Source organism: Lepisosteus platostomus, chromosome 11 (genome assembly GCF_059453375.1).
Source record: "Lepisosteus platostomus isolate fLepPlt1 chromosome 11, fLepPlt1.hap1, whole genome shotgun sequence".
NCBI classification, from domain to species: Eukaryota; Metazoa; Chordata; class Actinopteri; order Semionotiformes; family Lepisosteidae; genus Lepisosteus; species Lepisosteus platostomus.
In genome coordinates, this window is record NC_142621.1 from 29,391,529 (window position 1) to 29,417,597 (window position 26,069).

Consider the following 26,069-nt stretch of genomic DNA (forward strand, 5'->3'; position numbering starts at 1 on the left):
AATGAAAATCAAATGAGCTAGAGGAGCCGAATGAACCCCCTTTCTTTAACTGTTCTTAGGCTTGATGAGCCTGTAGTGTGTGGGATTTAGCTGTACTGTATATTCAATAGTTTCACCCTGTTTTCAACTGGATTGAGATCCTTAGGTCATTCTCACTGGGGTGGTGGTGGAAAATTGCCCTGTGCTGCTAAAGAGGGAATGTATTCTTTTGACAAATAAACATAATATTTTGGCCTGTGAGTACAAATTAGTTGTTTGTATGTATTCATTAAGGAATCATCACAAAGCATATAATCATGTAGCAATGGACTTAAATGTTAAGTTTCACATGAGTTACACAGGCTTATTTTATTTTCAAAAAAGTTTCAGCTATTTGAAATTATTGCAGCTCCTTTCCACTGTCTGGCCAGTGATCAATGGATGTTGCCAATGGATACAGTGTGAATAGCAGTGTATGCTGACAGCCTGTTGTGATGTCTTGCAAATGCAAATCTCTTACTGCAGATATTTATTTTTTGGAGTAGTATTGATGTCATTTCACATGAATTTACCATCAAATTCCTGGTGTTTTCTTTGGGTTGAAATTTGCTACTCACAATGCCATTATTTACTAAACCCATTTGACTGGATTCTCTCTCCTCCTTTTGCTTTCCATTTCAGGTTTGTCTAATAGAAAATTCATGGTGAACGCATATCTTTATCATCCAATTCAGTCCTCTCTGCAACTTCCCATTGAATATTCCCTTTCGCTATACACCCTCTTAGAAGCCCATGCATCTACAATTCCCAGCTTTCTTCTTACAGCGCTCTCTGTCTGACTTTTGGTTGGTCTCTTCCGAGTATTTGTGCTGTCTCCCTCTCTATTCAGTTTCTTGCATTACTCACACCTGATGGTATTCAGCATTGAGCCAAACAGAGAAGCTACTTTGATGGTAGCTGTGTGCATGCTGTTGTACTTGTCTCAAAAACCTTGCAAGCAGATTCATGTTTCAGTGTGCACCAGAAGATGAGCCATACTTAGATGACAAAACTTGCAGAAATACCTGGATGCTTCATTGTACTTTGGACTATGCAGAAACATTAACAATCCTAACTCCAAGTGTCATTACATGATCAAAGCGGTTTACTTTGGCACAAATGTTTTGGTGGATAATACGATTATAGTTCAAAGAACTATGGAAGTCTGGGTTTGTTTTGCAATTTGAAGCCTGATTATGAGACCTGCTAGCCATTTTGTCATGATTGGCACTTCTTTTCAACACAATAGGTTTTACCACATTATAGATATCAATACGTTTGATTGATTTCAGAGACAACAATGTCAACGTTTCCTATTCCATGAAGTCTTCAACCACCATTCGAGCAAAAACTGTCACCTGGGCAATATCACTTGAGTCCATGGATTCATCACGCTGACTTGAGAAGAATCTCAAGTACCCATATCATGCTCCAACTGCTTCTTTACATTGGCAGAAGCTGTTATTGCATGTTTTTTGTTCCCAGCTGCAATGGCTGAGATAAGACATATGGTGTGGGGACAGTTTTTGAAATCCTTGAGTGAAGATTCATCCATCACAGTTATTGTATAATGCATGCCGCTCTGCTCTGGCCCCCTGCATTCCTTGTCGCTTGCGGGTTCAAAGTGGACAGTGAACCACTAACTAGACAACCCTGCTGCTCCAAAGAACCAGGTCTTCTGCGGCAGCAAATTCTACACCATTTAGGTTTGAAGGGCTGAAGATATTTATGCAATGTGTCCTGTTACAATTGCGTCTTTCACAGTTTCAACGTCTTTAAATGACCTGTTTCCTGTCCAATAATAACCAACTTTCAAAGATGCTTCATTTGTAGCATGTCTTTTCTTAATTAGTTTGGTGAACAAGAATTACTGAATATGCAATGCAATTTTAAGGTTTTACATTTTCATTGGTTCATTGGTTTGGTTTTTTTTTGCACATTCATTCTCTGCCATTTCTTCTCACTAGTGAATTACCATACCTATAGAAATCAGAACTGGTCCCTCCCCAACCACTTCTGGTGCATGTTTGAGTCATCCTTAGGCAGCCCTGTGAATTTTTAACTCTTAACCAAGTACATAACCAGGTTTACAGCAGATAGCAGACTACTTGTCCCATTAAGCTTGTTTGAATGTTAATAGCTAGTTTGATCCAAGAGTCTCACCGAGATTCTCACTGAGATCCTTGAAAAAAGACAGAATATCAGCTTTGACATCAAAGGCTGAGTAGTTTGTTCTAGACTCCCATAACCCATGGGGTAAAAAAACAAAATCACTTCTTCTTTTCATTTATACTGTACCTTTAGGTTTGTGTTTCTCTGTTAATTCAAGAGAAGATAATAGGTGATATAGCTGATGTTTTCTGTGAAATACTAAAAAAAAAGTAAACATGATATTTGTAGTAAAAGAATTATTATTATATATAGTTCTTACATTTCTCTGTTAAAGTAATACTTGGCAGGATTTGTAATTTCTTTCTTTACGGTAATGTAATTTGACTACATTTAAACTACATTTAGAATTAAAACTCCTGTGACTGTACATCCTCAGGTTGTATTGGGATGGGCGTCTCTCTGTAGACAAATGTTAAGGGCAAAAGGATTTTCACTTTCTGCAGAGCTAAAACCTGTTGTGATCGCACAGTTACTTCCCAGTTTACTAAAAGCTTAGGCTTTATTCTCTCTCTACTGGAGATTAAAACCTATTACAAATAAAAGCAATTACTTGAAGGAACTTCAGCATTCATTTTCCATGTCTGCTGGATATTCTGACACGGTGCTGCAATTATTCTATTTCTTCCCGGTACAGTTTAATGCTGTCAGTAAATGGTCTCTCATTAGCACCCTGTGGGATGGGAGACAAAAGGATGAGCCGCGGTAATCCTCCTCAGAGAAAGACCAAATTGAAATGCTGGGCTCCTTTTGGCAAGCCGCTGCTGCATCACCTCAGCTGAGCAGGCGGACTGGAATAATGAACCTGGCAGGCCAGATGGGAATTGTGCAATACTACAGTACATTCAGTAAACATCTCTTGTTTAAAGGTTGGCTGTTGGTGTTTAATCTTTCCCTCGTTTTTCTTCTGTGGTTGCCGATTACTGCCTAAAAGTTAGGCTTTTTGCCAAATTCATATCGGTGAGCCTGTACAGTATGTGGAAATTCTGTAATGGCAAAGGCAGCTCTTGCACAGTGGCCAGCATGGACCGCTTGTCGTTATAATTCGCTATGTAGAGCGTGTATTAGGTAAAAATTAAAACTTACTGTACGCAGATTGTTAAAAGTTCATATGTTTAATCATGCTTGAAGGTGTTGCCACTTTTTTTTTTATTTGTTTAAGCTTCAGCATAGGAAAGAGCCCCCTCTATGGGAAGTACAGACTTTATGGATTGGGTCTCAAAGAGGAATACATCTAATCATTCTAATTAAGTGATGTTCTGTATCTATCCAGAACCCCTGCTACTCTATTCTTGATTTCATGAAAAAAATAATTGAATGTTTCAAAATATGTAGGGATCACATAGTAAACTATAGTCAGATACGCCCCACTAGAAGGCAGCGCTGCAGTGGTTTCTTTGGTTATGTTGTCAAATTTATAAATGGAAAAAAAAATGTATTATGAAATTAAGATCCAGCAATTTATTATTTTTCCTGATGCTCTAGCTGTTTAGAAGTAGTACGTAGCCTCATGTTTAGCTTTATGTTGGAAAAATGAAATTGTCCATCATATGGAACTCATTGGAAGTTTATTGGAAGCTTAACTGTGAACTTCTGTAGAACAATATAACAACAAAAAGCTGTTCAGTGGAGTGTTCCCTGTACAAATACACTAAATGGCAAAATATATGTGGTCTTGATTTAACCAAGTGAAATCATTAATAATTAAAAATAACATTTGAAATAAGCAATCTTTCATTCTTATACAGTATGAGGAGGTGAATGGATGAGCCATTTTTGTATGTATTTCAATAAAGAGCAGTTTGTGTAAATTATGAAGGTTTTGTGGCAGGGGCAGTTTCATGACCTTGGAAACAACCAGTAACTGATTCATTTGCTGGTGTAAGTGATCAAAAACAGTAAATATGGCAACTAACTAAGGAATAATAGAAGGGTTTTAATGCTTATAGCAGTGCTTTAATAAAAGAGGGTATTAAAAAGCAAAGAGTTTTGAGCTTGATTAAATATAGATGAAAGCAGAAGAGAGGTGTCCCTTAAACAGGCTGAAGAGGCTTGGTAATGAATCTGTTTGGGTTTTTTTAAATAGAAGATGATCCTCTTCTGATCATTTCAATGTAACGAACAGTTCTTTCCGGACCCTATGCAGACGACACAATCCGAAGAAGTGGGAAACACAAGGAAAAGGTCATGCAGGGATACGGGGCTGAAAACAGGGAGGCGTGTCCAAAGTGCGCTGGTGCACAGGGAAGGTGTGGCCGAGGCAAACAATCCAAAAGTAATCCATAGAGGGAATCCAAAAACACAAGAATAAGTCCATAGCCAGGTGATCCATCCAAACTAGGAATTAAAACCATGAACCGGGTCGGAACCGGCGGACAGGGAACGGGAACAGAGATCAAAACCTTAACGGGACCAGGCGCTTCCAGGTCCCGGACTCGCATGGTGCGGAAACCAGATGCAGAGCCAGGATGAGCGTCAGCGCCTGGCTTTTAAGGTGGGCTGGGAAAAGGGATCAGGTGCACAGAATTAAGTCTAAAGTGAAAGGGCTGGAGCACCCTTAAGGAGGGGGGACTATAATCGTGACATTCAATGCCTTTGGAATTTTCTTGACAGAGTTACAGGTGGTTTTTAAATAGCAGTTGGTGTGGACTGTTTTTCCTAGACTTTATTTTTGCTTCCTATAGAGACTAATGTGATTATCCAGCATGACCTTATTAACTTTAGAACATCTCAATATTTTCTCCACATGATTTCTCCAGTTGTACACACAGAAAAATAAGATCTCAAATATACTGTAAACAGAGCTCAGATTTTGCTTAACTGCTCCTTGTGGGATTGTGTTTTGGCGGAACTTTTCTTTAAAAATGATATTTGTCATTGTTTAATCAACTGTGATTCAATGAAATTCCCATATTATATTTTTAATTTTTGGTGTGAAGAGAGTACCATGTAGAATTGCAAACTGACATGCATAGGCCTAATTGGTAATATCCAAAAACTGGGGTATTTTGGGGTGTTGTGATTCACACTTCCATTTAATCAGTTAGTGTTGTGTTTAGCTGGTTACTTTTGCTTGTTCTTCCTAATTAGAAATTTGTGTGCATTAGAATGAACATTGAAGAACAGATCTGATAGGAAGGAAAGCCAAAATTTCACTATCTAAATCCTAGAAACGTTAGTTTGAGAGTATGTCACTTGAGCTGTAAATGAACTCTTGTCCCCTTTAAGGAAATTGCCACATGTTCAGATGGCCACATACAGTAGGTATCCATGGTGAGTCATGTATGTGTCTCTGGTTGTTAAAACTGTCAAAATTTAAAGATGTTTTCATTTAATAGGATATTCCACTAGTATTACTGACAGCCCCATGTAGCGAATGATATGCTAAAAATAATAAATAAAAAGGACCCACAACAAAAATTGGTAACAATAACAGACACCTGATGTTTTCCGGATAAGCATATTGTTCAAGGACCAAATGAGTTTTGGCTGCAGAAGCAAGAATGTCAGGCTTGGCATCTCATTGTCCATGAAAAAATTAAGAATGAAACACTAGCTTTCTGATCTGTCATATCCCTCTGATACTCAATAGGGTGTCTTGTATAGTGTCTTGAAAGTGAAATTGTTGAAAGAATGCCTCCTTGTGAATTGGAAAATTGGAATATGGGCTGCAGAACACAAGAAGAAATGTAAAATTGCTTAGTGTTACCCCTTATATGCGGTGTCAGTTTTATTAACTCTGATAGGATGTTCACAATATGTTTTACCTTTCAACTCATTCTCCTTCTACAGAGTGGATTCTTCTGATGTTAAAAAAAAAACTATGGTCAGGCTATCCAGCTATTATCTCTTTATGGTTGAGTTTGGTTTAAGGCAGTCCAGTCCTTTGCACATTTCTTAATAGAGTAACATACAGTAATCCCATTTTTGAATGGCCATTGGCTTCGGTACCTTCTTCTCTTTCCATCTTTCTTTCAGCATCCTCAGTAAATATTTATCTACTTCTCTTCAATCAGCAAACATTTTTTTGTCTTGGAGAGTGATTTAGTGGGCTTTCTGGTCAGGAAAACAAAACGCATTTCAAAATCATAATGATATGCAGAAATCTGATGTAAACATTCAATAAAAAAACATGGATTTTCAAAATGCAGTGTCATTGCCAAAATATCATTTATTTTGGTTAAAAGAAGTAGAGAAATGTATTTTCATTAGTTAGTCATTCCTGTAGTTTATTGATGATTCTGTTATTTTACTGCAGTATAAATGAGGTACTTGCTTTAGGTACAGCAAAAGATAAAGCATGTGGCAAACGAAGAATTTTTTAACGACTGAAGAAGTTTCCTTCATTTTTTTGGAATGGGGAAAAAAAATGAAAAGTATGCAGGGTGGTTCTTATTGAGCTAGATAGATCATAACTAGTATGCCATTCTTTGAGAACAGTTGTAGTACGTCACTGTGAAATAAGGAATCCCTTAATGTCTTAAAGTGCTGCAGCGTAGAAATGGTGTGTCATTCTAGCGCTGTATTGGCAGTTGGTTACTAGTTTGGCACTGATTATCCGTCAGCTACTGAAAGGGGTCCTCCAGTCCTTCAGTCATTTGGGTAATCCAAACTCCAGTCCTCAGAGGCTGCAGAGCACTTGCTTTTTCATTCTGGGCCAAGCTCTCCAACTTATTAACATAACATTCAACTCATATGCTTAATTTCTGCAGCTTTACAGCTGTTGAAAGGATACAGTTTATTCAAAGGTTTACACTAAAAAAGGTAAAGTGGTTTTAAATGTCTTGTTAATAACATAATATAACCAACATGTTCCTGAGCTCACCCAGAGGATCCTACAGTATATGCCCCTTCTGCTACTTTGGCTGTCAATGAATGTGTATTTCATTGATGTTGATGATTTTAAATGTGTATTTCTTACTTTCTCCCTCTTTGCAGCACTATGGTGAAACAAGAGTCCGAAGATGCTGGAGTTGGGCACTTGTTCAGTCAGCGCTCACACGCTTTCAGACCACAATGCCCTGGGAGTTCCACAGCTGGGCAGCACCCCCCACCGCTACATGCTGCCACCGCCAGAGGCAGAGAGCTGGCACAAGCATCGGCTGGGCTTGACCCAAGGCTCCCGGTCCTGCTCCCTGCTGGAGCCTGAGAGCCTCTCGGACAGCCTCCTGTCCCGCACCGCCAGCTTCGACGCCCTGTACGAGCTGCGCGCCCGCGAGGCCGACACCAGCTTCCCCTTTGATGGAGGAGTTTCCTTTGAGGTGCCCACGCTGGGCCTGGACCCTGCGATGCCCGTCAGCCCCCACCTCATCAAGCGCCGCCGTGGGGGTCTCATTGAGCAGAAGGACATCATCAAAGCCCATGAGGCTCACAAGATGCAGAGTACCCCTCAGGCCAAGCGCAAGGAGTGGGAGTAAGTACAATCAATTAATCCACCAAGTCAATTACAGGACTGGCTTTCACATGATGATTTGAAGCACCAGTTTTCTTTGAAAGATAATGGGGTTCTGTCTTACTGTGAATAGGATGTTTGAGGATGCCCATTACTGTTTCCACTTCTGCAAATATCTATAGAAAGGCAGATGTAAAAGTGCAGTGATGTAAGGGTTTTAATTAACTGTAACAATTATTAATTGGAACAGCAAATTGTGAGAGTGCTCTTACGTGGGAATCAATCACTTGATAATTTACAGTCTCTGACATGGATTCTAAATATACACTGGTTGTCATAATTTATCAATACAACACCAAAACATGAATAACAAAACAACAAACAGAAAATATTTGAGAAAGAGCTGCTGTGATATAAAAAAGTTGATCACTCAGGGATTTCAAAGATTAGATAATAACTTCAATGTTAAAATCAAACATGTTTGGATTAAAAGTTCAGCTCTTGAGATCAATGTTGCATTGGTCAAATGTCCTTGGCGAGTTTAAACTTTCCACTGGAAAACAGAGTTGGGCTGGGTTGGTCTGTGGTCCAGCTGGTACAGTAGATGCTTGCTCTGTGCTGGAAGTGTCACATTATAGAGAGAAGAGAGAAAGCTTTGCCCAGCATAGCTGAGGAGCGCTCAGCTGGGAAGTTAGCCAAAGTCAGCACGATGCCTTAAAACCGTTGGGGCACATTCAAACGCTTGGGTCTGGCCGCAGGTGAGATAGGTGGGAGAAGCATCCTGGTTATAGTGTTTTGCTGAAAATACTTGAATATCCAAGGTATTTGTGTTGACAAAAAGAGACCACCTCTTCAATTACATTGAATAATAAGGCAAAACATATTTTTTTCACTTATTTAGAATATCGTGGGCAAAAAAGACTTGTGGGTTATTGCAGTCATGTGGTTGGTAAAGTCAGATTCTAAGTTCAGTTGGAGAGAGAAGATGAGCTAGTGAGTTAAATAGTGAAAATTAGTTGGGTGCTAGATACAACATCACAGTTGATGAGCAGTTAGGATGTTTGGGCTATAATCCTGGTACTAACCCTGTAGATCCCCTTGAAGGATCATCAGTTGGCTAATGGACAGTAAGCTCTCACCCTTTACCCTAGTAGAAGGTGAATAGGTGACTGGATCCAGTCTACACCATATTTCAAGACGTACAGCTTTGTGATGTCCTGGTCTTTGTTTCAGACCTGAAAGATCTTTCTTATCAAGTGGACCTCTTCATTTCTCTGGTTTTACACAGTGTCCCAAGCTGTTTGTTCAACGCAAGAGAAAGATTATTATACATCTTTAATGATACTTAATTCTAAGTGCAATAATCTGCCGTGCTGCTACAAATATTACCCCTTGTCTGAAAATGTCACTTTTAAATTAGTAATAACTGTCACATTAGAAATTAGTATGGTGTGTGGGGGGTACTGTATGTTGCCTAACTTCACTGCATCAAGAAAAGACTTGTATTTAATCCTGTAAGTAAGAAACTGAGGTAAAGGACAGAACTGGATCGCATGACAGCTTGTTATGACCCTCAGGGATTATAATACTTTTTGGTGCTAATTAAAAAGAAATAAAGAAAATGTACTGCTTTATCTCTCACAGCTTATCCTACTGAACATCAGCCACATGTAGAGATTTGTGAAGATACACAATGAGATGTAATTCAGAAGATATACCAAATAAAATTGAATGTTTTCTTGTTTGTCATTTGGACCTTTAAGTTAAAGTATGGCAGTATCATCTTGTGTTATTTTAAAACACCTGTGACCATTTTAAGACATTTGCAAGCACAAATTCTATACCATCTGTATTCTGATATTCGGTATCTTTTTACATGTGTTTTTCATATCATTCTTAAGAAAAAGAGGAAGGTGCTGATATCATTAAGCCAGTCAATCAGAGCTCAGGGAGCGTGGGAGAAAGAAGCCTACGAATCACCAGTTATAAAGCAGATCCTCTGCAGTCCCTTAATTAGAACCCCCTCGCTTGTCAGGGGTGGTAATGTTTTTATGAATGAATGGAGAAATGTGCTACTGTTTCCATGAGATAATTCATGCCAAAGAAATGTAGATAGAGAACTAAGATCTCCTCCAGTGTCTAATGTTGGCACTGTTCTTTCTAGGGATGATGCTTTTTCTACACAGCAGTGTCATTGTTTCCAATTTTACTTTCAATTTTAAAAAAAGCAAAATTTCTCTATGACTCATTATTCACCTTTAGGGTTCATTTACATGCAGCACAGATGCTCCAGACGTGCTCTCCACGGGGGTGCAAATTATGATAGAGCTTATAGAACAAGTAATAGCAATCAGCTGAAAATGTACAGTATACTTTGTAACATACAGTACATACTTTCAGACATACATATATCCTTCTATTAAATGTGTGGAAATTATGGACATGGCTTTAGCCAGCATCAGAAAAAGTCAGTCACATTATCATACTGAATATATATATTTTTTTTAAATGCAGCCATATGAAACAGCATACAAGCATACAATGAAAGAATATACATGTTATTAATTGGTAGGGTTCTGGGTTAGAGAGAATGATAGTACATTGTGAAGATGAGGGTGTAAGAGGGAGAAAGGGTAGTTTCCTAGGAGGGTAGTAGGTACTACAGTAAGTACAATTCAGGTACTGGTAGGTGGCAAGACTGTGCAGTCTTGGCATTTTCTAGGAGAGAATCAGGGGAAGGCCAAGCCAAGGAGCATCAGAGAGCAATAAGTGAAGACAAGATACTGAATGCAAGGCTGGTGGGACAGAGGGCTGAGGAGAGAGCAGGTGGATAAAACGGGCATGACAGTGCATTTATCAACTTGGATATCAGGCAGGAACAACTTGACAAAGTAACATGCTCGGCATTTCTGTCCAATATATGGGGTGGCCATGTAGAGCAGTAGACAAGCCTCTGGACACCCTGATCAGAGGGTTGCAGGCTCAAATTCCAGGTGGGAAAACTGCTATTTTGCCATTGAGCACAGTAACCTTACCCAGAATGCTCCACAATTCCCAGCTTTGTAAATTTTTGCCAAAATGTCATGCAAACGTAAACCTAGCCCCTATAAGCTGCTTTCAATGAATGCATAAGCCATATAAATTAGTAGTCATATAAATTGTGACAGCTCCAGGGGTTGGGCGTCATAGTGATTGATCTTTTGATAGGCAGGTCCTAGCATTGTATTGGAATGGGTGCTTGTCTAGAATAGGTTAAGAGTACTGTAATTTGTTCTTGGTTGTAGTTTCAAACTACTTTCTGTCCCAATCTGCCCCTAAATCTGTCTTCAGTAGGGTACATCCACATACAGTAACAAATAACTGATAAAAATATCAGAGACACATTATCCTGACTTTAGATTTTTTAAATGCTTCATTTATTTCTTTTCCTTAACAATGGTTAAACAATTTCAAACAACAAGCACTAAATAATTGCTTTGAACTTCTGATGACAGTTTGTTGCTTTTCAGTATCTCCTTTGTCCTTTTACTCTCATTTGAATGCATCCATTTCCCTGCTTTTCAATATGTGTGGGCTGAAGTTCCCCAGAACACTGAAATATTTTTATTATTTTTCTTATGGTAGCATCATAGTGCTAATAAAAGCATATATAAAAGAAGTTTTAGGGGGTGTATTATCGCATTTTTCATTCAGCATGAGTGAAATTACTGTACATGAAAGGTTAAAAAATGAAAAGGAATATGACTTTCAATTTATTTTTTTTCTTCAGTTATTGGAAATTCATATATGCATACATTGGACAATTAGAGGAAAAACAGAACTGCTATAGTTATTATTTTCTCCACATTTGTACAACATCTGTTGATTTAATGCTTATGGTGAGAAAAAAGGCACATATTCTTTAGTGTTGTAACATGCAATACTCATGCACAGGACTTGCTAATATAGTGAACGTCTTGTGAAAGGACCCGTGTAATTTCAGACCGGTAAGTATTTTTTCATAATCTTAAATTATATAATAGTTAAATAGACTGTACTGTATTACATATACTGTTAAATATACTGTAGAAGGGATACTTAGAAAAGGAAAGTCTTGCTAAACCAATTTGGTAGAGTCTTTGAGCAAACAGCAGGATAAATTTACAGTTATATGAACAGATAATATACTGTAACGTGGTATGTTTAGGTATTCAGACAGCTTTTTTTTCTGTAAAGTCTCCATAAAATATTAATATGGAGCACTTTGTTTACACAGAGGGTTTTGGGAGCCTGCTACAAGTTACCCAGGTGTGATATTGAACTTGATCCACTGCTCTTCCATTAAACACCTAGATGAGATTCTTGGTTCAATTAGCTATTGGCAATCATGCAAGCTATATGGGCTGAATGCCGTCTTCACATTTGCAACCTTTCTTGGATTAATTATTGTTAGAAATTACTTAAGCTTAAAGTGCTTTTTAAAATTATCTGGTATTTTATTAATATATGCAGATAATACAGCTGGCATACCTGCAGGATATTTGGGTCGTGTTAAATTAAAAAAATTAAAACAGTATTTAATTTCCTTTTGGGGAGGGCCTCATTTCATAATAGTTTAGTGCAGTTTATAAATGTACATGTAGCTAATCACAAGTGCCCCCATTAAACTGCATGTGAGGTTTCTCCATATTAATATATAGAAAAAAATCAATACCACGGACGGTTATAGCTTTTGTGGTCATAAACATGTTTTTTCTTCATAATTGACTCATCCGCACGAATGGAACTGAGAATGAGATTTCTTCTCACAGCACACTAATCATACGAGAGCTGTTTGACTTGCAGAGGAAACAAAACACACTTTCTGCCTGAGCGTGGCCTCGGGGGAGCAGTTTCCCTTTACACATAATTTTAATCTTGTTCTGTCCGTCTTGGAAATGCAAAATGTTTTAATGTGTTTCTGACACTGATGGAAGTAATTGGGACACTCTGAATGACAGGTGAAACAAGCCATTAGTACTTGCAAACTTCTGTAAAGCAGGGGCTTATGAGTAATGAAGAGTTACCTCTTTACGTCAGTATACTCTTCAGAAATGAAAAACCACCCAAACTTGCTACTGGATATTATCAGTTCCCATGAGATGCGTAAGGCTTAGCCTACACAGCAGTTTACGAAAGGAACATAAAATGGTACTGAGAACGATGGTTTTGTGAAATCTTTTTGGAGCATTGCTCTTCTCTTGACCAGTGAATCTAAATCTGGTCCAAGTCACTGTCTCTCAGTGCTGTGCTTTACTGTCCATGACAGGCTAGCCTAAACAACCAACACATTTGCACCTGGCATTCTGCGTGGCCTGCTGTGTTGACATTTATTGTCTTGCTTTGTCCCAGTGGACTGCAGGAGACTGCAGTGTTCGGCCGGTGGCCTGCAGTGAGTTCTGAGGACACCTAAAGATTTTACTTAATGGAGGTTTTTGAACCTCACCATCACAGTCCAATACCCAATTTAAAAAACACTTATTGATTCCCATGGCCTGCTGCCTTGGTTAAGGTGTGTTTTAGTGTGTTTGTGTCGTCATGTTGAAACTGCAGCCTGAAATATGCTATTTGATTTTTGATTGAACTGGAGCCCTGCAGATGTGAATTATATTAATTCATTCAAGTAGCACACAAAGAATTTCCATAATTTCCTTCAACTGTAAATTCTATTCTGCATGTTGTTCTTTTACACACTCATCTGGAACTCATACAGTAGATGCATTTCATATACAAGTAGAAACATTAACTACAGTATAACATCTTGCTTTGATCGTTCAGTTTACAGCAATTCTGAGTAAATGACAAATGGTGGATTTGTGTAATGGGATTTCTAGCAGTTATGCTACATTCAAGAATTATAACATGTGGGTAGCCCTTCTTAGGGCTGGAAGTCCATATTTCACTCCCATAGCTTTAATGGATTAAATACAATAATACTATATTTTAAAAAAAGATTAAATTCTGAGAAGAAAAATACAAATTAAGCACATGAATACAGTTGAATGTGGGTTCTGTATAATCCTCTGTTTTCTTTTTTTTTCTTTCAGTGTTTCACACTTCTCACATCCAGTCAAAAGAACTGGAAGCTAGAAATTCTCCTAGAGAGAGGCAAATTCAGACAGTGTCTGAAGTGCCATTTCAGAATTCTTCTACAAGAATGGCCTTTTGCTGTTGCATGTTGTAGTGTTCTAAAATTTACTTATGCCCGAAGAATTTGTTCCAAAGATACTTTACTCAACCTGCTGATTTAACAACGTAAGCAGCACGTACGACACATATCTACTATACAGTACATAGACATTAGAGTCCCATTGCACAGAAACTGAGACATTTCTGATTTTCATTGCTAATGTTTTTTTATGTGCAGTAAGCGTACATTAGGAGGGTTGCAGATAGAATAATAAACCTAACAGATTTCAAACTTTTTATAGAGGACTGCTATCCCTTATTAGGTGCCAATGATTCTCAACTAAAAGAAGAGTTTAAGGTTATGTCCATATCTGTGCCCAATCAGCAAATGTTCTTGTTCTTACTGGATGTCTCTCTCAGCTCCTAGATTACTGCAGGCCCTGCTCACATCATGTTAAACAGATTAACCTCCTCTCTAAGCCTCCCTACTTCACTAGCTCCCTGCATGTATGGTGCTGTCAGACACTCATAAGTAGAATAACGTCACAATTATAACAACTAACAGGTTCATCGCAACCCATAGAAGTCCAGTGACTGGCTACCATGGTGTCACCTCCAGTTATTTGCTTCTCTATTTCATCATGTCACTCTCCAACTCACAGCTGGCAACCCACTGAAGCTAAGTAAGTGTAAGCCTGGTCAGTACCTGGATGGGAGACCTCCACTGTTAGTGGGGCCAGCAGGGGGCGCTCACCCTGCAGTCCATGTGGGTCCTAATGCTACAGTATAGTGACAGGGACACTATACTGTAAACAGGTGCCGTGTTTCGGATGAGACATCTTGTAAAACCGAAGTCCTGACTCTCTGTGGTCATTAAAAATCCCATGGCGTTTCTCGAAAAGAGTAGGGGTGTAACCTTGGCATCCTGGCCAAATTTCCCATTGGCCCTTACCAATCATGGCCTCCTAATAATCCCCATCTATGAATTGGCTTCATTACACTGCTTTCCTCCCCACTGATAGTGATAGCTGATGTGTGGTGAGCATTCTGGCGCACTATGGCTGCCATTGCATCATCCAGGTGGATGCTGCACATTGGTGATGGTGGAGGGGGGTCCCCATTACCTGTAAAGCGCTTTGAGTGGAGTGTCCAATAAAGCGCTATATAAGTGTAAGCAATTATTATTATTATTATTATTATTATTATTACTCCTTTGTCTGGTTGCATCAATACAGTAGAGAGAATGAAAAACAGCCCCTTTTTTTCTGCTAAAGAAAAAACAACCCGACGAATGACAACTTTATTAAAAGGATGTACAGTATTATGATTATTATTATTATTAATTTGCATATAGTTTAAAAAAGTTTAAATGAACTGCAGTTTTGAACACTAACCTTTAATCTAATCAGTTCACCACTCCAGTCCTTGAAGACCATGCCCTGTGTCCTCTGGAACACACACTGTTAGGCCATCTGCTTCTGCTGGCAGGCAAGCCTGCAGTATAAACACTAGGGCCAAGACATCAGAAAGGAGGCTGTCACACAGCTGTAACTGAGAGCTCTGCATGCTCATAAGCACCCCACAGCTAGCCAGTTTTAACTCACCCAAACCTTGCGATGCCTTTTTTATTGTGCATCATACCTGGAACCTTTGTGGGCACTGTGGGCTTTATTACATCTTGAGACCACTGTACCCACAGTTCTCTACTTGTGCTCTTATATAGAAGATGAGAAATGTTACAAACAAGAAGATTCCCTCTTGTACATTTTAAGAATATTCAAAAGAATAACAGTTCATTGTATAAGAAAAATGTAAAATATATATGATATATATTTCAAAGGTCTTAAAGTAATGTAAGTATAATGAGGTTATCCACTTCATTCAGGCATAAAATGCAGCACCCACCAGATGCTCTACAGCTGCTATGTGGCAGCAGCCCCACAACAGACTTTCAGGCAGTGAAGTGATAAAATTGCTTTACCAATTGAATTAAGGGGAACCTTAGCAAGGCCAAACTGAACATATCCAGAGAGGAATTAAACTCTCACCAGGATTAAATGACTCACTCTTATGAAACGTGTCATGGGATCTTTAATGACCAGTCAGTCAGAACTTTGGTTTAACATCTTATGTAAAGGATGGCACCCTCTTAAGCACTGTGTCCCTGATTCCCATATTAGGGACATTGGAATTTTTTGTTCCAGAGTGAAAAATGCCACCTACTGGTCCACCAATGCAACAATTAGTGGTTTTTTTTTCTATTCAAGATTCATTTAATGCTTTAATGATTTAATGATTTAGTGCTGTGTCAACAAAGTTGATTGAAACTTGCCACAGTATAGCCCAGATACAAGAACAACAAAAAAACACATTTTAGTTATACGCAATCCGTATTATTTAATAAATTAAAGGTCTGTTCCACTTATATTCATACTCACTCCTATGTAATACTTGCAGCATCCAAGATATGTACTGTATATTGAGGTGCCTAATGGCCTCTAGGTAGGTGCTATTTCAGAACGGAGCAGTATTACATTGGATGCTTTGAAACCTCTTCCTTGAAGTTTACAAAAGGAGCATATGGGACGGAAGGGGTCTTTGCACATCTTTTCTCAAGTACTGACCAGGCCCAGCTTGCTAAGCTTCTGAGATATAAAAGAATCAGGTTAAATGGAAGTTTAGTAGCTCAGTGACTTTAAAATTCCATCCAGCTGCTTTCTGAAGAAGCCCAGAGTTTCTGTCCCGCCACCTGGCTGGGAACCCTGTTTTTTAAACAATCAGAGCTCTTTGTGTAAGGACTTCCCTTTTAGTTTCCAACTGTGGAACGTACGTCTTTGTTTTTTATCTGTCACCTGATTGTAACGGGAGCCAGTCCAGGCTCCTGCGAAGCATAGTTTAGGACCCTATGCAGACGGTATAATCCAGAAGTAAGTGGAGAAGGACATCAGGGAAGGTTCATCAGCAGGATAGCACGTGTAGACAGACAGGGGCGTGATGATGGTGATCCAGTGCTTGGAAGGTGTGGCAAGGGCAAAAAGATCCAGACAGTCCAAAAGGGGAATCTGGGGTGCAGTCCAAAGTCCAAAACCGGGTGATCCATCCATGACGAGACAAACACGGTTAAAATCTGGAACGGGATCCGTAACAGGGAAAGGGATAAAACCAAGGTAAGGAGGCCAGGCGCTCCGAGCCCCAGACTCAGATGGTCACGATACCGTGATGAAGCCTATGCTGTCGGGTCTCTCCTGGCCCCGCTGGTAGGTGGGCTTCTGGGTGTCCATCTCCCAATGCTGAGCCAGGCATAGTGGGAGAGCCCCCCCTTAAATAAAGATGGAGGACAGGTGCATGTAATCAAGATATGACAGGGCCGGAGTGCCCTAAAGAGAAGGGATTACAATCATGACACCTGATACAGACAGGGTCTACTAAAGGGTCTACACCTCTAAGTATTTTATATACAGTACTAAGATTACAGTAAATCTCCTTTCTTTTAATTCTGATGGCTTCAGTTACTTTAACCTGTCTGCATATGACAGCTCCTTGAGACCAGGAATAATTTTAGATCTTTTTAACTACTTGTAAGAATATAGAATCATGTACAGTACAGTATGTGCGATGGCAATGGAGGCCTTTACTGGTTTAAAGAATTGAGACGCATATTAATCATATTGATCTATTTCACCATTCTACTGCTTTTGTGGGGATGTTTTTGTTTTGGGGAATGTGGGTTTAGTTTCGGGAATAGAAAGTTTCCCAGTTAGTAATTTGTCTATGCTATAAACACACAAAGGCATGACACATATTGTTATAGCCATCTGATGTTTCTCTGATAGGCTTAAACTCAAAATAACTACTTTGTTCTTGAAAGAACAATTCTCAGTGCAGAGGAAAATAAATCTAAGAGGAATTTAGTTGATCTGCAGTTAATTCTGAACAAGCAATAATTTAATTGGATGATTATTGTATTATATTGTATCATTTTCAAGGCTGCAATATTCAGTAACGATGTATTTAAATTGTCAGGTATCTTTATAATGATGTAGCCCTGAATAAAGAAAAAAACACATTAGTGAACCTCTGTGCTTTTCAGTATAGTATGTGGATCTTCATGCAGATGCATTGGGATGTATAAGGATCAAAATCCAATCTGGTTGTTAGAATGTGTAATTTTTTTTATCAGTTTTCATATTATTATTTGTTTTTGTTAAATGGAAAATGTTAGAAACTTCAACATAAATATGATAAATAAATGGTCTAGGGGCCATTTAATAATTATTACAAAGTATTCTTTGTAATTTAATTATGAACTAAAATTCCCTGTGATCTCAAGTGATCTACACATGAAGTAGGAATATACATTATGAATATCACATTCTGAGCTACTGGAAGATTTGTATGAAAGGGATTTTTCTGTTTACTGTATGTAGATTATTTATGTCCTTAGAATACAAGGGTACACCCTATAGCAAAATGTTTGGAAATTAAGTCCAAGGAACAGCATGTTCAAACTTTACAGTACGCTAGAAAGACCTTCCGGAGAATATTTTGTTTGGTTTTTGTTTCTATATCATAAAAGGATATTCCATCAATCCATTTTTTAACTTCTTCCAATTTAGGGTCGTGGGCGAGCAATGGGCACCATACAGGGTATGCCCTTAATGGGACTCTAGACCATCTCAGAACAATATAATGGATATTATACCCTTGAAATAGTTCAGGAAGGAACAAGAATGATTCCTAGTCTAGGGGGCTAACCTATATAGACTTGTATATTCTAAGGGGGTATAGACGGGGTCAACTAAAGGGACTACTTCAGGTCAGAAGAGAAACTAGCACACTAGGTGGAAAATGAAATGGAATCCATCTAAGAAAGAGAATAGAAAACCTCACTAGAACTTTCTTCCTTGCTAAATCGTTAACGCCCACACTTTGGGCTCATTCAACACCCATGAACTGTTTTACATAATTTTAGGTTCATTTACTATGCTAAACTGCTACAGTAAATGGTCCAATGGCCCCTACATGTTTGCGGCCTTTTCTATGATTTCCCTATCTCTTATCCTTGCACAGAATCACTCATGTATCTGAAGAGCTCTCACGTACTGTATCATAAGTCTGAAAATAGTCTTTAATTTTAAAGAACATTTTTAGACTTAGTAACATGAAATCCAAGTTCCACTTGAGATTAACATCAGGCTTCCCTTCAGCAAGTGTACCCTCTGACAACCAAAATAACCAGAGGTGATTCGCTTCTATAGAAAAATGAAAACCCCTGCCAAAATTCTCTTTTGTGTGCCTTTGCTTCTGTTTCAGATTTTACTTTTTAATTATAATTAGAATGAATTAATAAGTCATGTTATGTTACTGTTGCAGATTTCACTTCTACTCACATTTTAATTGTTTTGTCAGTTACTAGCAGGAAAAAAGAATTCCACATAATTGCTTTATTAATTACTCTGTAATTTAAATAAATTATCACTAGGGATGCTAGAAGACTGTGTAATGTGCTGTAGCATGGAGAGATGTCCTTCCTTTAATGTCTGAATTTTTTAAGATCCAAAAGATCAAAAATTGTTTTCAAAGGTTTATGCACAGATGTTGAAGAAATACACACATGTAAAGAAATATCAATAGTATCAATAGAAAGAGCCTTTATATTTAGTAATATTGAAGTGAAGATTGTTAAAATATTCAAATTGTTACAAAAGGCTTTATTTCTCTATTAAAAAAGAACTCCTCCTCTATTTACATGCATGACAAAGAACTGCTCAGTGGTGTTTTTTTAACATGCATACTGTACATGTTCTACAGTATGTGTCAATTAAATTTACTACCAAGTTCATGCACAGATCACATATAGTTTTATTTACCTTTTACAGTACACACAAACAGATTAGGTATAATGAAAATACTTTTTTTTTCCATTTGAAAGCTGTCAAAGATACTGTATGTGCAGCCCTTTTAACCATTCAAGCTACTGTATCAAGGCAATTGGCGGGCATCTCCAAAGGAATACAGCAAAAGCACTCCAGGAAATTTCCCATCATTCTTTTTAAATAATCGCCATCCTACAGGCTACTGAAAATGTTGATCAAACACAGCCTTTGTGTGGATGTGTTTCATCTTAATCTGTATCCCCCTGTGAACACATCTATTAATGGGCCTGACTGGCAGCCTGCGAGCAGGGCCTGTGGCTGTATGTGCCATCCACACATAAAACATGGAAAGACATCCTGACCGGATCATGCATATTGGTCTACATTTCCTGCTCTTGTGCTGTCTGAAGATGACCTACTTACTTTCTCATCAACCTGAATGGACAATGTACATGCTTCTCAGAAAACACCCCTGGGACGTTTCAGAGACAAACCCTTTCATTGTAATAATCCCCCAGTTTAATTTGTGATTTTCACAGAATACATAAAGGACCAGATTTCAGGTTTGTTTTCTCTGGTTCCATGCACAAAATTGTGTGTATTCTGCTGTGGGGAAAAAAAGCACTGGGATGTATTATAGTACCTGGATTTTTTTTTGTTACCAAACATTTTTTTAATTATTGTGGAGAAAATGTTCTTAGCCAATAGAATAATAGTCTTTATTAGGAGAATGTTGTATGGTCTTTCATTATAAAACTGTACACATCATCAGGATTATTTGTTTAAGTCCTTCCTTAATTTGCAAATAGGGCCTTTACCTGGTGAGACATTTAATATAATCATGTTTAAGATCACCTGGCCCAGTTACTCCTTCAGTGCTGTTCATACATGTGGAAATCTGAGTTCCTTAATTGCAGATGCCTTATCATACTCCTCTCCAGTCTCTACATCCTGGGAATTTCCTGTATAATTCATTTCAATCTGAATTTGCATGGTGTCCTCCATCACAAATTTTTATCTACTTCACATTTACATTGGAAATAAAGATATTCCACAGCTGTCTTGCTGCAAGTGTTTGTTTTCTTGATTCAGTTTGATTAATTGCTGTACTGTTGCTTAAGGCGAATAACTCACTAGTTCCTATGTCTTTTGTCCTATACTTTAGCATCTCTGGAGAACCTTCAGTTGAATAAGGCCGTAAACTATCAGGACAAAATGTTTTTACTTTCCTTTATACTGTAAGGCAAGAGCAAGACCCTTCAGGAAAATTGAGCTAGCATTCATTCATTCCAATTATGACACAGAAAAACATTTAAAAGCATTTAATATTTTTAATTAACTTGGAATTTTTTTCTTTAAATTAAATTGGCACATAATTTACTGCTCTTTAGTTCAAGCCTTGGCAACAGACATCACTTAAATTCACACAAAGAGAGAAGCTCACATTTTCATACCTCTTATTGATTGCCAGGTAACTACAGTAGGCTTAGGAAGCCTGGTTTCTACTGAAAAAGATATTCACATGTTTAAAGTTTCATTACTACCAGACAGCAAAAAAAAAGAGATTTTGACTGTGCTACACCATGTCTCATCCAATACAACTCAGCATAAATCGATAACAGCTTCCAAAAACAACTTTTCATATGGTTTGTTTTCACTTCATTGATTGGCAGAGTTCTGGATGTAATCTGGAGATGATGTGCTTAGATAGATCTAGTGTGAACTTTCATCGGGACATATGTGGTATGCAGATGTACAGTACAGTGCGTTGCTCCAGCAGCCCTGTAAATACAGTATATTTTCTCCAGACAAGCTTCATAACACAAATGTCAAACTCATGCTTGTTGTCAAAACTGAATTATTTATTGTGACAGATTAGAAAGAGCATTTATGGTTGCGGTCAGCATTGTCAGCAGGAGAAGCAAAAATAAGACTTGGGTTTCTCAGGGCAGCAAAAATTAAATATAAATTTCCCTTGTGCAAATAATATTTTATCACTGTGGGATACAAGAGTTATAAGAAATATGAATCATAAAGTATATCATATTAAGAAATAAAGCAAAACCATTGGTTTTATAGTATAGGGTTATAATCAGCCATAATGGCATATATCTACTGTAAAGGAACAAGTAATAGGTTTATTCCATGCTGAAAAAAAGAAGAAAGAAAACAACGTTTCGGCCGTGGAGCCTTCTTCAGGTGTGAAAGAGACAGGGCAGTAGGCAAAGGTGAAGTAGTGGGAGAACAAAGGTTGGGAGGGAGGAGGAGTGAGAGGCTGGAGCAGGGGACAGAAAGAGAGGCCAATCAAGAGGTGTGAAGTCAGAATGGGTGCAGAGAGGTGTGAAATGAATGGAGAAAATTTAAAAGAACAGTAGTCTGTCGTTAAGAGAAGGGAGAATGTGTGATCCTAGCTGCAGAATAATTTTGGTTTCGGTGGTCTTTCTGATGAATGAGTTCAGAAAACCGTCTTTGAGAACACAGATGGAGAGATTAGAGTGGTCGTGGCCGTCAGAGGTGAAATGAGAAACAATGGGCTTGGAGAGATCTTTAATCTTCACAGCCCTGACGTGTTCTCTGAAGCAGTCTCCGAGTCTCCTTCCTGTTTCTCCAATGTAGATGGCTGGGCATTTACTGCAAGAGATACAGTAAATAAGGTTGCTGGATGTACAAGATGCTGTCTGGGTGATCTGGAATTGTCCTGAGGGGCCTTGAAAGAGTGTGGTTGTGGATACTTGCAGATGATACAGCGAGCTCTGTTGCAAGGGAAAGTGCCTGGTGTGGATGGTTGTTGAGGGCGGTCAAGGGAGCTGTGAACAAGGTTCAGATTACGCAGATTAGGTGGTTGGCGATATGAGATGATAGGGCCATCAGAAAAGAGGGCCCCAATGGAGGGATAATCCTGTAGGATGGAAAAGTTGTGGTTAATGGTCCTGTGGATAGGAAGTGTGTTAGGGTGGTAAGGAAGCACCAAAGGAATGCGGTTGTTGCGGCGGGAGTTCCTGATCGGGTTGATGGTCCAGGGGGTGTTTTTGGCTCGGGCAAGGGCCCTGTCAATCACACTGCTGGGGTATCCTCTGTTGATGAAAAAGGAGTACATTTCGAGGGCTTGGTTCTTGAAGTCGATGTCGTCGCTGCATAATCATCGTAGCCTAAGGAACTGTGAAAAGGAAGAGAGTTTTTAGTGTGGTTGGGGTGAAATGAGCTGTACAGGAGGTAGCTGTGGGAATCTGTGGGTTTGTAATAAACTGAAGTGGACAGTCGGGGGCAGTTGATGGAGAAGTTGATGTCTAGAAATGGAAGAGTAGTGGAAGATATGTTAACCGTATATTTGAGGGACGGGTGGAAGTTGGTGAAATGGTGCAGAAAGAACTCAAGCTGATCGTTGGAGCATGTGGCGGCACCGACGCAGTTATCAATATATCGTTTGTAGAGGTCAGGGACATAGCCAGTGTAGGAAGCGAAGAAGCGTTCTTCTACCCAGCCGACAAAAATATTGGCATAGCTTATAATTTTCTGGTGCCCATGGCAACTCCACTGACCTGTTGGTAAAAAAGATTATTGAAAGAGAATGCGTTCAGTGTGAGGACCAATTCTGCAAGGCGTACCAGGGTGTGGGTGGGTGGATCAAGCTTTGTGCGTTTGTCCAGCGTGTGCTTGAGGGCTGTAAGGCCATCATTATGGGGAATGACGGTGTACAGAGATGTGATGTCCATGGTAAAAATGTAGCATTCGGGACCCTGAAATTGGAAATCATTAAAAAGTTGGAGCGCGTGGTTGGTGTCTTTGATGTATGAGGGAAGATCTTCAACCAGTGGTCTCATTAGGCTGTCCAGAAAGGCTGAGATGTAAGTAGTTGGACAGTTACATGCTGATACGATGGGGCATCCAGGGGTGTCCTGTTTGTGGATTTTGGGGAGGAGGTAAAAGGAGGTTAAATATCTACTGTATGTCAGGAAACGTCAGGAAGAATAAAAAACGTTTCTTCATTTAAAAAGCACTCAAAATATGTTAAACATCCAATAATGTGGTGTTTGTTTTAGTATGGAGTCTTGTACTTAGTTTGTTCTCTGTTTAAAATGATTATTGGTACATTATACTTCTTAAGGAACTGTTCTTTTCCTTTCTCTTATTGCATTAGCTCTTCGTACTGCTCAAAATCTTTCTCTTTCAGCAGGTCAGGCTGTCTTGGGACAAGCCAGGTCTATTTTTCTTTCGCGGTCAGCAGTGCTCAACTGTGTCTTAGCCCTGAGGTGTGAATTATTGATTGAGAGCTAATTGAGATGTACATAATAACAGTGGGGGGAAGCTGCCTTTTTAGGTTTAATAGTAATAGAGTTTTCATGCTATTAAAGCTTCACAATGGAGGTTCTGCTACATTCATAGTTCATTCACCCCACCTCACATTTTCAATTTTGAACTTCCTCCAGACTGTAGTTGCTTAGAACACCATTTTCACAATGTTTCCTTAGAAAAGCCGGTGTATACTTTCTGCGTCAGCACTTTTGTGTTTTTTAACCTCTCTTCCGATGCTCTCATTGTTGCCATGTGTCGACTGCAGGCCTTGATTTGTCAGGCAAGGAGAGTGAGACTTTAAAATGCAGTTTATGAAAAGCATTACTTACTGAGAGGGTAGGCGTAGCAATAAAGGCATCCAGTGGGGAGGTGATAAAAAGGAGGAAACGGAATAATAAAGGTATTTAGTCATAGCAGGCTGCCACCTACTCACTGCACTTTAAAAAGTACAGGAAAGGGTGGGGGAAAGGCTACAGGTAAAAAATAGAACCAACATTTCGTCTAAAACATTTGAGAGAAACATTGCAATCACCATCAGTAGCTGTGCTAGTTTTAACTGAGATTGTTTTACACAAATTTTCTAAATGAACTCATTGCTGGGGGTCCTCTGATTCAGCCATTTTGACAGCTACCTACTGTATTTACACAAATAAAACCCAATCACTGTGTACAGCTGTACTTGCCAAAAGAAAAGTGCTGGATGCAAAGTAGCTCTATGTCAGCATCTAAAAGACAATCTCTCAACAGCTCATTTTTTTAAAGGAAAAGAGGATACAAGCTTACATATTAAATAGCTTACAGTGGGATACAAGTTTCTTTTTATGTACCACCCTTGGAAGTTTGGAGAGACATGCCCAACAAAGAAGACAGTTATTAGTTATTTGTGGTGTGAGATGAGAGATAGAAAAAGATCTGTTGTTCTTATCCCGTCTAATGGAAAGCCCACAAAAGAAATCTTTTTTGCTGTTCTTGACATTTCAGAAAGATCTGAAAGAAACAAAAGTTTTCATCTGCTGATGCTGCCTTCTTATTACCTGTAGTCTATCCCCTAGAGCGACACCTTCAGTGTCTTTGAAATGAATGAATTCAAGTATTATTTTTCTTCAAAATAATGGTGATTATGGTAAAATCGTCTGACTATTTTAATGCCCTGTGTTTAATGTTCTGGGGTGATCCTTGAGACAACCATTGATTTAATCCTGCCCTTCAGAATATTTCCAAGGTCTTTGAATTTGTGTATGGAGTCACTGCACATACTGTAGTATGGTCATTGGTATATTGTGACCAATGTCATTGGCATAAATTAAGTAACTGTTAATTACCTGCATTTGTGTGAAGTATGTTTAATTTTTATTCAACATGAGCAAATTTGGCTCCAGGGAGACGGCAGACAGCTGTTAATCTAGAATCCTTATTGCACTTCTCTTTAGCAGTGATCTAGAGGAGTAGAGTTTTCCACCACCATCACCACCTCTCTTTTTTGTTTTTGGTGATGCTGGCAAAAGCTGGAACTTGTGGTCATTTTCACAGATGTGGTCTGATTGGGATTGATTCTTGATGCTACAGATTACGAACGTGAAGACCATTTTTATCCATTTTGTATGAAAAAGTCATACTTTTTAAATGTGTTAGAATCTATTTAACTGGCAAAGTTAAATTACCTTGTTCTTGTTCTATTTTTTTTTTGCTTTCTGAGTTTACCCTGCATTAGCTTCTATACTAAGTAATGTATTACACACAGAAGCTTAACGGTATTGAGTTAGGATCTACTTCTGTTTTTAAAACAACTGTTTGCGTGCTACTACTGTATTTTAGAGTGAGAGATGGGTGTGGATTCATTTTGTTCATAGTGCTAAGGTTAAGAGGTGTGTATGCAGAGATGGAGAATATGCCTAGAAAGGCATATAATTCTGTAGATTTTTTAAGTTGAAGAATGAGTAACATGCTCAGACCTCTGGAGTTTGATATGCCATTACTCAAGGGTAATGATGAGATGAGGCAGGCCAGGCAAGAGTACTGTATTTCTGATTGTATTGTCACAAAATACATTTGCTTACATTTATATAATATGTCAAAAACCGAACTTAAAAATAGCATTGGCTTTTGAAAATGAAAATGACAAGTATTTTTTGTCAAAAACGTAGATAAATTAACTGTTTAATTTATTGAAGCTT

General features: G+C 38.6%; 1 protein-coding gene across 6 annotated transcripts in view; it reads left to right on the forward strand.

The window, feature by feature from the left end:
* Positions 1-26,069, forward strand: part of cacna1ea (calcium voltage-gated channel subunit alpha1 Ea) — a 344,022-nt gene that overhangs the window by 62,525 nt on the left and 255,428 nt on the right. For all 6 annotated transcript variants that reach the window (XR_015925303.1, XM_088599066.1, XM_088599061.1 and 3 more), the window contains exon 2: positions 7,126-7,600. Coding sequence is in view for 5 of the 6 variants with exons in the window: in XM_088599066.1 (XP_088455192.1) it covers positions 7,152-7,600 (449 nt within the window). In the remaining variant the exon portion in view is untranslated. The remainder of the gene's footprint in view (positions 1-7,125; positions 7,601-26,069) is intronic.